General features: G+C 49.9%; 5 protein-coding genes across 5 annotated transcripts; 3 read left to right on the top strand and 2 right to left on the bottom strand.

The window, feature by feature from the left end:
• Window positions 1-436: 436 nt before the first annotated feature.
• BROUX77_006857 (uncharacterized protein) lies at window positions 437-1,890 on the bottom strand (the record flags this gene model as incomplete). Its single annotated transcript, XM_073751888.1, has 3 exons — window positions 437-1,297; window positions 1,379-1,691; window positions 1,766-1,890. The coding sequence occupies 3 exons, from the start codon at window positions 1,888-1,890 to the stop codon at window positions 437-439; spliced, it is 1,299 nt and encodes a 432-aa protein (XP_073603004.1).
• Window positions 1,891-2,265: 375 nt separating this feature from the next.
• BROUX77_006856 (uncharacterized protein) lies at window positions 2,266-4,339 on the top strand (the record flags this gene model as incomplete). Its single annotated transcript, XM_073751887.1, has 5 exons — window positions 2,266-2,287; window positions 2,350-2,378; window positions 2,439-3,725; window positions 3,780-4,041; window positions 4,098-4,339. 5 exons carry the CDS (start codon window positions 2,266-2,268, stop codon window positions 4,337-4,339), a joined length of 1,842 nt encoding a protein of 613 aa, XP_073603003.1.
• A 966-nt stretch (window positions 4,340-5,305) lies between these two features.
• BROUX77_006855 (uncharacterized protein) lies at window positions 5,306-6,084 on the top strand (the record flags this gene model as incomplete). The annotated part of the gene is made up of 4 exons (XM_073751885.1): window positions 5,306-5,507; window positions 5,569-5,601; window positions 5,805-5,851; window positions 5,911-6,084. The coding sequence occupies 4 exons, from the start codon at window positions 5,306-5,308 to the stop codon at window positions 6,082-6,084; spliced, it is 456 nt and encodes a 151-aa protein (XP_073603002.1).
• A 391-nt stretch (window positions 6,085-6,475) lies between these two features.
• Window positions 6,476-6,891, bottom strand: BROUX77_006854 (uncharacterized protein; the record flags this gene model as incomplete). The annotated part of the gene is made up of 3 exons (XM_073751884.1): window positions 6,476-6,548; window positions 6,639-6,742; window positions 6,841-6,891. The coding sequence occupies 3 exons, from the start codon at window positions 6,889-6,891 to the stop codon at window positions 6,476-6,478; spliced, it is 228 nt and encodes a 75-aa protein (XP_073603001.1).
• Window positions 6,892-7,315: 424 nt separating this feature from the next.
• On the top strand, window positions 7,316-10,057 carry BROUX77_006853 (uncharacterized protein; the record flags this gene model as incomplete). The annotated part of the gene is made up of 2 exons (XM_073751883.1): window positions 7,316-7,803; window positions 7,861-10,057. 2 exons carry the CDS (start codon window positions 7,316-7,318, stop codon window positions 10,055-10,057), a joined length of 2,685 nt encoding a protein of 894 aa, XP_073603000.1.
• Between the last annotated feature and the right edge of the window lie 2,360 nt (window positions 10,058-12,417).

Genomic DNA, 12,417 nt, shown 5'->3' with positions numbered 1-12,417 from the left:
AACGAAACAGGCGTTGCGAGAGTAGAAGACGCGAGAAAACTGGTCTGGGGAAACTCGCTCGAGGCTGTGATGATGGGTCTGGCAGTACAAGGCTGAAGAAATTTTGGTGTCTTGGGTCGAAGACAAGACAAGCACAGTTTGGCGTTGGGCTGGTGGTGGACCAGGCGCGTGTTGACCAGCCGAGGATTAGCCGATGGCGCACACCGAGAGCTAAGGGCTCCACACCGACCACGCATCATCCAGACTCGGCCATTATGCACCAGACATGCATGCATAGGCTGTCTTGCATCGGGCGGGACACTGCTTGATGGATCAATATGCACATGTTTATTTCTGCGTGGCCAAGTAATCGGGTTGGCGCATGACAATGTGCCAAATGTTCTAAGATTGGCTGAAGCAACAGACTTCTTGATTCCTGAATTGCTAGTTATTGCCTCTATTCTTCCATCTTCACCGCACGCAACCTTGCACTGCGCCTGGTTGGGCGCTCAGGCTCAGGTGTCATCATGTCAATGTCCATGTCTTCAGCTTTGATTTTAACATCAGTTTCGACCTCCGTCTTCACAGCAGCTTCGGAACTGAGCCTGTCTGCAAGCTCGCGTTTCCCCTTCTTTGAAAAGTTTGTCTCATACAGCCCAACGCTACTTTTTCGTTTGCGGGACAGGGACGGGTATTCGATTTCCATAGTATCTTCGGGGTGCTCTTTTTTAAGCTCCTCCTTCTTGCTCGCGTTCTTCACGGATGTCGCGGCCTTTTGCTCAGAAAAGGCACGCAAATCTGCGGTAAACAGTACTGAATGGGCCCAACCAGCCTTGGCTCCCCATAAATCCCGGAATAGGTCTCCTACTGGCTCGTACATGCTTAAAGCAAAGGCCTTCGGTTTACCCTTGCTAAACTTGTAGTCACGGACTGCAATCTGCCATACGTGTGTATCAACTGGCACCGACTCGCCCCAGGACAACCCCATCAAACAGACGCAATCAGACACTTTGGGGCCTACGCCCTTGAGCTGTAGCAGCTGTTTATGAGCCTCTTTATACGTAGCATTAGGGTTTATAGTAGATGAGCCAAAGCTTGGATTTTCGGGGTTGCGAAGACTGTCGAGCCAGCCCTTTGGCTTGCTTGCCACAATCTTAGCAGTGTCAGCAAGGTATCTGGCACGGTAGCCAAACCCGAGCCCGCGGAGAGTTGCTTCAACGTCATCGCCAGCCATTTCTTCTGGAGAGGGGAAGTCGTGGAAAAGCTCATCTTCAACCTTGGCCACAAACGGCCCGTATTGAATGCAAAGTTTCTGCACCTAGTTATTGTTAGTCGCAACGTTATTGGGTCGCAGCGGCCCAGGGGTTGATGTTTGCTTGTCCCAACAACAAACACTTACCATTTGTGATATCCGAGAAATGTTGTTATTGCTGCTGCATATAAAGCTAACCAAAGCTTCCCATGCGTCCTGGCTCAAGATCCGAATGCCAGAAAAGTTTGCGGCCAGTTTCTTAAAATGCGGATCTGCGGCCGACCACTCGCTGTAGAGCTCCTGGAGATCGACGCTTAAGCTCAGATAATGACAAATGAGAGCCTCAGTGTCGTCATCATGGCCCTCAGCCAAGCACTTGTTCTCGGGCCAGATTACCTGATAATGTAACGCCGCGTCATCTTGCCTGAGTCGCACGAGGCGTCCTCTCAAAGTGCATGCCCTGTGTACCATGAACAAATCGTCAGACATGTTCCATCAAGCAACAGAAGGCCACACAAAGATTCTCAAACTTACCACTCATCGCCATATTTGCGCCACCTGAAAGATTGGCCGCAGCGCAGCGTCGTGTCGATGCTGAGGTCCGCGAGCTTTAGGGGTATCTTGCGCCATTCTCCCGCCAACGCGGACTTGGGCGGCATTTTGAGAGCGAGTCTAGAAAGAGAGTAAAAGGTAGCCAAAAAGATCACATGAATATCTACCTGAATCAAGGCTGGCGCCTGATAATCAGGCCAGTTGGACTTAGCAAAGTCTACTTTAGCTGCTTGTTTGACAGTTCGTCCCAAGAGCGCGCCTTGTTCGCGTCACCAACATGCATAAAAAGAGGATATGCGGGTACCGAGTTTTAGTGACCCACAAAAAAAAGTTACAGCCTTGCCATCATCCATAAGTCGAGGTCGCCACGGAAGAGCGTGAGGTCATGAGCGCAGACTCAATTCTAATTCTGCATTACTTCGTTGTCCAATTCACATCGGGTTAGCCCTCCTAAACTATTTACATCAGCATAAAACACTATCATGGGTGAAGGCGCACCGAGAGGTTTGTTCATCTGTACTTCCAAGCCCAAGTCTGCTGCTTCGTTTCTAACTTGCTATCGACAGAATCGCGGAAGGGTGGCCGGGAATATTCTGTAGGTTTCCACAGCCACTGCTAAACAATGCGCACACAGCCCGGTACTAACAACTAGCAGGGTAGAGGTGATCGAGACAACCATCGTGACCGAGACAGCCACCGTGACCGAGACAGCCATCGTGATCGGGACCGTAACCGGGACCGTGATCGTGACCGCGACCGCGATAGTCACCGAGAGCGCAGACGCTCCCGATCCCCCGAACACCGCGGTAGCCGTCGCCGTGATGACGAGCCCGATGCATACTCCTCCAGTCGTAGCCACCGCGAAAGAGAACGCGAAGACCGTTACTCCGGTCGGGATCGCCGCGGAGACCGTGAATGGGACCGGGAGAGAGGCGATCGCGGCGGCCGACGCGACCGCCGTGGAGACGACGATGACCGATCGGGTAGACGCGATCGTGATGGGGGCTTCGGAGACGATCGTAGACGCGATCGTGGAGGCAGAGACAGACGTGGTGGTGGTGGCGGCGGCGGAGGGGGAGGCGGAGGTGGCGGTGGCGGTGGCGGTGGCGGCGGCGGTGGTGGTGGTGGTGGCGGCGGCTACGATGACTTTCCTAGCAACCGCGACCGGCGCAGCCCTTCGCCTCCTGCAAAGCGGGAACCTACTCCCGATCTCACAGATATCGTGCCTGTTCTGGAGCGCAAGCGTCGCATGACTCAATGGGACATTAAGCCTCCTGGCTATGACAATGTCGCAGCCGAGCAAGCCAAACTTTCAGGCATGTTTGCCCTCCCGGGTGCCCCTCGCCAACAGCAGCAACAGCAGCCCGATCTTACCAGACTTCAGGCCTTCGTCAAGGACAACACAACCTCCGCACCTACCAACAATGCTTCGCTCAAGCCGACCAATGCGCGCCAAAGCAAACGTCTTCTGGTGTCGAATCTCCCTGCCTCGGCAACGGATGAGAGCATTCTGGCCTTCTTTAACCTGCAGCTAAATGGTCTTAACGTTGTTGAGGGTACTGACCCTTGTATTCTGGCGCAAAAGTCTAAAGACGCCACCTTTGCCATCGTTGAATTCCGCGAGTCTAATGATGCGACTGTGGCTCTCACCCTGGATGGGACTCTGATGGAGGATTGTGGAGCTCAAGATGGTGCTGCCAACGGTGTCTCGGATGGCATCTCGATTCGCCGCCCTAAGGACTATATCGTCCCAGACTACATCGATGATGGCTCCCGAGAACGTGGTGTCGTTGGAAATGTTGTTCCTGACAGCCCTCACAAGATCAGCATATGCAACATAGCACCCTACTTTACTGAGGAGCAGGTTACCGAGCTTCTTGTTTCGTTTGGCGAAATCAAGTCATTTGTCCTTGTTCGCGACAGACATACCGAGGAGTCAAGAGTAAGTCTACCCTCTTTTATTATTTATGATCCTCTATGCTAACTTCATTACTAGGGTGTTGCTTTCTGCGAATATGCCGACTCCTCAGCGACTGATGTTGCCATCCAGGGACTCAATGGCATGGAGCTGGGTGACAAGAAACTCAGAGTTCAGAAGGCCAGCTGTGGAATCACCCAAGTTGCCGGCATCGAGATGGGTATTAGCGCCATGTCAATGCTGGCCGGAACCACCGCTGTCCATCCTGAAGAGACCTGTGTTCTTCAGTTGCTTAACATGGTGACACCTGATGAGCTTTTGGACAATGAAGACTACGAGGGTAAGTAACACTGCCAATCCCATGAACACTGACCAATTAGCTAACACAGACTATAGAAATCTGCGAGGACGTCCAAGACGAATGCTCCAAGTTTGGCACGGTCGTTGAGCTCAAGATCCCTCGGCCTACGTCAGGCTCTTCAAAGCAGTCGCCCGGTGTTGGCAAGATCTACGTCAAGTTCGACACTAAGGAAGCTGCTGGCAAGGCGCTGCGGGCACTGGCCGGCCGGAAGTTCTCTGATCGTACAGTTATCACCACCTTCTTCCCGGAAGAGAACTTCGAAGTGGGTTTGTGGTAAAATGGTTCTCGGTTGGTTACATATTCCTTCATAGGGCTTTCTTTTTTCTGTTTACTTTAGTGCAATCCGGAGTTCAACGGTGGAACATGGTCAAGCTCTTATACTTGATAGTACTCATTTTGATCAACTGATTAGATCAACGCATCTCTCAGCGTCTACACATCATAGCAGTAACCTCGAAAAAATCATTCACATATTTGGTCATACCACATCACTTAATACATGGTCAATAATGATTCAAAATTTTATATTCGTAGTATCCCTATTTTGATAGTTATATCTTTGGTAATCCAACACCGGCTCTACACTTTTAGATGTTAGCATTTCAGGTCCAAATTGAATCGGAACTAAAAGAAGGTAAAAAGGGCAAGTATCAGAGTAAACAGTAGAATCAAGAGACCTAACGGTCTTCATGTTATAGGTACCAGATAGTAATGAGTCTCATCATAAGCAGGTAGGTTAGAGGTAAGCAGAAGAGATGTAACTTACATGATGTGATTGAATGAGGCAATAAATGTGCTGGAGAGTATTAGTTGACATGCCGTAAAATTTGACCCGGACGCGTCCAGCGCGTCACCCGTCCCCAGGCTGTCTTGTCTAAAAAGGCAGTTTGTTTGGAAAGAAAGATGAGTTGCAGATACTTCTCCAGCCTCTCGAGACTTTTGATGTCGCGAGTGGGTCCATGCAGCCTTATTGGAGTCTATTACGACACGTGAGGGATCACGTGGGTCCCTTTATCGATTAAATTCATTGTCATCATGGCCCTAATTGTGCGACAATTAGCCGACCCTGCCAAAATATCAACGCACAAGTCGCTCCACATTTAAGGTGGGTCACAATCCCTGTTGGCGAAAAATACTGTAGAGGCCATAACTGCGAATTGCGTTTGGGCTACTTTGAACTTCTTTTTCTCTCCGACTCTAACGAACTTCTCACCAATCTTCGAGACCACACCACATCAACAAAATGGGTAGACTTCACAGCAAGGGCAAGGGCATTTCTGCCTCCACAATCCCCTACTCTCGCACCGCTCCCGCGTGGCAGAAGACCACCCCCGACCAGGTTGCCGACCAGATCTGCAAGCTGGCCCGTAAGGGTGCTTCCCCCTCCCAGATCGGTGTCGTCCTGCGTGACGCCCACGGCATTGCCCAGGTCAAGGTTATCACTGGTATGTTTTTCAATTTTCTCACCCGCTTGGCTTCATGGACCCAATTGCTAACTTGACACAGGCAACCGCATTGTCCGCATTCTGAAGTCTCACGGTACGATTCCCCCTACTTGAAATAAAACGACGATATCCATTCACCTCGACTCTATTACGCATGAACGTGGAAATATCCCGCGAGTATGAGCAACATGGATATACGTCATACAGATGTTTACCCAAGGTGGTTTCTCCGTTGCAAGACGAGGACCAACCCGTCATGGCCTCTGTTCGGTTTTGGCTGACAGAGTGAATATATAGGTCTGGCCCCTGAGCTTCCTGAGGACCTGTACAACCTGATCAAGAAGGTGAGTTTTTCCATATCCCCGACAACTATCAGCATCGTGTTATATTAACTGTTTTCTAGGCTGTCACTGTCCGCAAGCACCTTGAGCGCAACCGCAAGGACAAAGACGCCAAGTTCCACTTGATTCTGATCGAGTCCCGTATCCACCGTCTGGCCCGTTACTACCGCCGTGTCGCTCAGCTTCCCCCCAACTGGAAGTACGAGTCGGCCAGCGCTAGCACCCTGGTTGCTTAAATGCACCATCATAAATAACCAAAAATTGATGTGTGTGATTAGGGTCTCCTTGAGAAAGGAAGTCTTGAAAGAAAATAAAAAAGCTCTTTTCAAACAATCACATCTAAACCACGCCAAAAGTATATTGTTTTTTTTTGAACGGATTCACCCACAGTCCTGGGGCCAAGGCCATGGCGTTAACGGTGTTCATGCTTAACGAGGTCTGATGAATGAATATATCCTATTTGTTTTATCGAACAGTCGTACATCGCCATGTCACCTGGATATGCCAGTAATCTGCCAGCTCGCCCCAGAACAGATGGGCGTTTGTGAATGTGATGTTTTTATGCTTGTAAAGGTTAAAGTGACTTTGAGTTACCATCCACCGAATTGAGGATTACGAGTGTGTGTACTAGCTTGATTCTTCAAGCTCTTTAGATCGCTCAAGCAAAAACTCTCCTAAAACTCGGAGAGGGTCCTTTGGTCTATATCATCAAGTTAGCGCCCAACGGTGAACGAGTCTTTCAATATGAAGTAGAAGAGCACGACTAATGATGCAAAATAACAAAACATACTTCTCGCTACCAATCTTTTTCATGCCCTCCATCAACACACCTGTGACCTTTGTGTTGAGATATTTGCGGACAGACTCACTGTCGTTATCAACTGCCGGAGTCATCTGGATTGATTTCAAGAAGAGGTCAGTCCACCAGCACCAACTTGTCTACAGAGAAACAATCAAACGCCACGGGGACACAAGAATGGGATGTGACGAACTAGCAAGGGAGAGGCGTCAGCCATTTGGATGTCTCCCTGAGTAGATGCCATTCTTCAAACAACGGGATGATCAATAACAGGTGAAGCTAGGCTGTAGAAGGCGAGGAGGTGTATGAAAGAAGTACTCTTGCGTTGATGAAGTGCGGTTGTTGGCGGTTGCACCAAGGCCTAATCTTTTTTGGACTACTCTTTATCAGCACGTGATTTCGCGTTTTCCCTGTTTTCCCTGTTTTCCCTTACCCCCGTCTTTTTCCTTCGTGAGAGGTTTGAAGTCGGTAGCTGCGCCGGCTGCGTGCATAACCCTATTTCTAACACATCCCCCATGGACAAGGCCATGGGATTTTCTTCTTGCTTCAGGCAAAATACGCTCTATCATATCTTTAATCACTGCTGGTAGTGACAACGAAGATGTGATTTCTTGCCATTCTCGAAATCAGAGCCAAGTTTCCTACCTTGTCATTGACTTGAAGCATCTATGGATCGCTTCATCATACGAAAACCTAGGGCAAGCGGAGGGTTCATAGAAAAGCGTGCGACAAAAAAGCCTCGGCTGAGTGACGTCGGCAATGAATCAGCAGACAGTGCGTCATCGACGACTCCTATCAAGCTGGAGCAAGATGAAGAGTGCGACTTTGATTTGGCTGTTCCTTCAGGAGACTCTGTTCTTTTCGGCAATGAAGAGACGGAGCTGAGTGCATTGGAGTTCTCCGCGCAGCTTGAGGAAACACCACCCGTGGGTGCTATGTGTCAGGAGACTGAAGGGACTCAAGATGCCATCAGAAAGGAGGAAGAGCACCCTACACCAACAGGATATCTATGGGTCAAGGGTGAAAGCTCCTTGTATGTTGATGCCTTCAACTTGGCGCTTGACACGGTGCTTCAAGACGAGATCCATTTATTTGACGACAAGGAGCAGCAAGTGTTCCGAGAGTGGAGGGCGTTGGATTATCAGGAACAATATCTGTAAGTTGGATATATGCCTGGTCTGAGACTGAGCGTGTGATCTAACTAACGACTTAGCTACGTGAGACTGTTCTTGAGGAAAGAAGCGGCTTGGCATCGTATATCCCGCTTAGGATATCACAGCGACATCTCAGATCTAGAGGCCACTATCAAGGTACTGGAAAGAAACTGGCCGTTTCTCTCCTTCTTGAAATCAAGCGAGCCAGGCAAATCTTGCCAGATAAAAATAGAGCCAGACAGTCTACCACAAATACCATTGCCTCATAGCAAAACAGAACCCGAGGATGTGAAGCACAACACGTCGAGCTGCACTCAGCAAAAACCCAGTGTCGAAACCAAAATGCAACTGGGCAGCCAGTCTGTCTTCATGAAAGACGTTGAGTATGGGGCCTCTTTCACGTTCATTGATGCTTCCGTGGATCACATTACTGCTCTTGAAGACGCCATAGTCTTGCTTAATCTTGAGGAGCTCAAGGCGCTTGCCAAAGAAACCAAGGCATCTGGGAAGAGCAAGTCTGAGCTATGTCGAAGCATTATACAGATCACCCGAGAACAGTCTAGCTTGTTGTCCATGGGAGTCACTTCCAGGCGCTCTTCAAGTGGTCTTGATAAAAAGTCCGATTCACCAATTAGTTCTATGGAAGCACCTAGCTGTCGAAAAAAGTCCATGTTGGACAAGATCATGGCTGTCACTGGACCATGTATCCGGCTTTCGAGGCAAACCGCGAAGCTTTTTCAGCGTGTCCATCTTGTCTTTTACCGGTCTACACAATGGACTGAGAAATCACTCACTACCATTATTCTGGCCAAGATTTCGCGACGAAACTTCCCCGAATATGTCGTTCATCGGTCATCGACGATATTTTCGTCACGTGCCAATGTCATAGAGTTTGAAGCAGCGTTGTGTCTAGAATCTGAAGTTGACGCACTTCTCGAAGTGGGAAGCTCTGAGTTCTCGCGTGTTATTGAAATCGTAGACTCGGTGTATCATTCCTGGAAGGTATCTCTCAAGCAAGAACAAGAGCGCGAGTGGATGTTTGAGCCCGGGGAAGGCGCTTATCTACGGCGCTTCATACCGGCACATATATACACACGCATCATCCACAAAGGTTTATTTGTTCTAGGACGGCTTAAGAATTATGCCCGTGAACATAGCCTTTTAACTGAGCTTTTGGCACAGCGACTCTTTCATAGGGCCCGGCGAGGATCGTGGTATCAACGCAAGGCTCTTCTCGAGGAGCATTACATGCACGCTGTGGATTTGGCAGCGGGAGAGACTTTGACTGAAAAGTCTGAGGCTTTGAAAAAGAAGTGGAAGAAGAAAGCCGCCGAGACATGTGAACAGGCGTTACAGGACAATGACTGTCATGTCATTTTTCACTATGATCTCCAGAAGCGACTTATAAAGCTAGAGCGCCAACTGCGCATCCCAAAAAGACTCCAACATGACTTTGGACATGTCAGCTTTCGTCGTCCGCTTGAACATACAGTACAAGGCATCCAATTGAAGCCTGAGGCGGAAGAAGGCAGCGGGGTTGAACCCACCAAGAGTACACGCACATTGTGGCTTGACCTACATGGCAGTGATCCAACTGCTATTGTGACTGTGGAAGAAATGTCTCTGAGTTGGTACCGAGCCCACGGCGGCTGGAAAGGATATCATGCCGAAGGCGGGATTGTGCGCACACTGTTTGCATACCTGTTCTACGACATTCTCTTCCTGCCAGTCCCCAACGTGTTCCAAACCGCCTTTCAGAACTGCCCGCTTGACCTATTCTCTGATACATTCTACGCTACGCGGGCCGGCGAAATCAACCGCCGGCTCGCACTCATTTCCAACGGCGGCGCCAGCGACCTCGTCGCTGACGTCAGCGCCCGGGAGCGCCCGCGCCGCACCAGTGTCGTTGGGTTGAACTGGGATTTTGCTGCAGAGGACATCCAGCAGCTCGTACGGTGCTTCCCACCTGCCGCACTGGCCATGGTGTGTACGGTGCTTGCGCAGGACTATCGCATGCGCGGCAGCGGGATGCCGGATCTGCTGCTGTGGCGCGAGAGAGATGGTGGCAGTGGCAACAATGACGACGACGACGACAACACGGAGACGGATGCGCCTGGTGAGTGCATGTTTGTTGAGGTTAAGAGCGCGGGTGACCGTGTCAGCGATACGCAGCGCCTGTGGATGCACGTTTTGGGTGGGGCAGGCATTCCAGTAGCTGTCTGTCGGACTTTTGCACGGGAGGTTCGCAGCAAGTAGAGTCGCAGTCACAAATGTGTAGGAGTGGCAAAAGGACGTTCCTGTGACAGAGATGAGGCGATTTAGGGATATCATTGGCTGGAAGGGAAACTACAGATCATGGGGGGCAGACATGGATTTACGGGAGAGAGGGTTCCAAGTTTTGGTAGATCCAAGCAGGCGGGTTTTCCTCTGTATAGGGGGCACTGTTCTATCTTCTCTCTTGCCAGGTTACTGACAAGGGAAAATGAAAGAGGACTGTGTTTCTCCCCCTTTCTCTCTCTTGCCCCTGGGAAGCGACAGCCCATTGACCGAGACAACGACCCCCGCAGCGAGAAAGTTTAGAACAATGAGAGTCTATCTCGCTTTCTGTCTTGTGTGTATATACTTATGCCGATGAGAGAGGGAGGGTCTAAGAGAGAACAGACAAAACCTTGTGAGATGGGGGCAAAGCAAGGGTCTCCTCGTTCTATTCGACTTGGCCTTAGGACCGCGGCCTTGGAACCGGCCCACCCATGAACTTGGGACCCTGAGGCCGGGGAGGGGGTTATCTGTGGGCAAGAAGACAGAAGAGAAGGCAAACAGAAGAATAATACCTAGCATCAGGAAATGAATGCCCTGTAGCCACTGGTTCACATGGTTCTCTCTCCGGTACAACGCAAGCCTGAAGAATGTCACAACGCTCCTCGCGCCCCTCCTTTGTGTCCATGGCCTCTGCTTCGCGCTCCCTCTCTTCTCCTTTTGTCTCCCCTCTTATTTCTCCCCGTGGGACTGCCGTCCTAGCGTCGTCTCCTGTTTCTCTCCGTCCGCAGTTTTACTTTCGTTCTGATATCTATATGCGCAGCAGCGCGTTGTCCATTCATACAACGACAGTACAGCCCCCGAGACAGAACAATGGAACGAAAAAAGAAAAGGCCCTCTTTGCGCATGGCAAGCCAGTCGCCCCTGCAGTGCTCTCCATGTAGTCGGAGGGGGGGTTTGGTTTGGTCTCGGTCCATATTACACACATCCAGGGCCAAAAGGACCAGAGGTATTCTTCACATCTTCAGCACAATCGCACAATCACACAGCTGATGCAAGAACGCATCGCTGTTATCCTCTTCGTACTTTTCACTTGCATCCAAATCATCGCCAGTTAAAGGAAGCCCATCAGGCGCTTAAGTCGTTGTCTACAGGCCCCACCTGTCTCACCCACAAGTGGCAGCCAATCACAGGACGGCTCCCCTGCCTTGAACAAGAACAAGAGTGCAAGCCTTCAAAGATCAACCAAAACATTAAGCATGTGAAAAGAGACAAAGTGTTGAAAGAAGAAAAGCCAACAATATATCAGGCGGACCTAGGATGGTGACTTGACCTGGCAAATAACCACCACAAAAACAAAACAGAAACGGTACAGGAGACAAACACAAACCACAAGCACCCCCGTGTTTTTCTTTTTTGCTCTCCTTATTTCTTTTTTTCTTCTCTCTTCCTCGCCCGGCGCTTAGCTACGACATCTACTGGATGGACGACGTCCAACGGAATATGTAGTTATACAGAAAAAGGATCAACACAAAATCCAGGCGCCCTGCCCTGTTCTTCGCTTAGGCTATACACACGCCCCCTCCTTCAAAAAGAAAAACCCCCTCTGATATGGGTGCCAGTACAGCTACTACACACACGTCCAGCCGGGCTATTCACTAAGAACAGGGCAGACAAAGAGCACTGTTGTGTAGATTGGCTTGAAACACAGGGGACGGCGACGACAGAAGCGGCGGCTGGCTGATGATAGGGAGAAAGAGGGGGGGAGGGCTGTTGTGCTTCCTCGGAGGGTCGTTTGATAGTCTATGTTTGTCGGTCCAGCTGTGCATGCCTTCATCACTTTGCATCTGTGATGACTACTATTCCCCCTGTCCACCACACCCGGTTCGTCGAACTTGAATAGACTACTTGTACAAGTAGGCCGCCTTGCAGTGCGGTCATGTGCGGCCAAGGCACTTAACAAACAGTCCCAGTAATGATCGTCCACTAGACCAAAAGTGTCAAGGACAAAAGAAACCCTTGGGATAACGAGAATCAACTACGGAACTTTGCTTCAGTATGGTTGATTGTCTTTGCGGCTAACCAGACTGTGCAACATGTTAGTCTGGAAGTCTTTACAGTTCACAATGCGAGAGGTTTGGGCATGTCTCTTCTTGTGCGAATAGAATTCTGTATCTTCATCTCCACCTAAAAGAGACTGCTGTATTCAACCGTATCCAACTCCAATCGTCAAATGCTAATGACATGACCTAGTTTATACCCACCGCAAACGAAGAAAAAAAAACAAAAGGAAACACAGGTGTAAGTGTCACATAGATTTGAAACAATATCTCGTGAGATTCATCAAGGCAACGTCCTGT

This window comes from Berkeleyomyces rouxiae (assembly GCF_048999995.1).
Source record: "Berkeleyomyces rouxiae strain 22BRR77 chromosome Unknown BrBRR77_ptg000009l, whole genome shotgun sequence".
NCBI classification, from domain to species: Eukaryota; Fungi; Ascomycota; class Sordariomycetes; order Microascales; family Ceratocystidaceae; genus Berkeleyomyces; species Berkeleyomyces rouxiae.
This window is presented reverse-complemented; position numbering and strand designations above follow the sequence as displayed.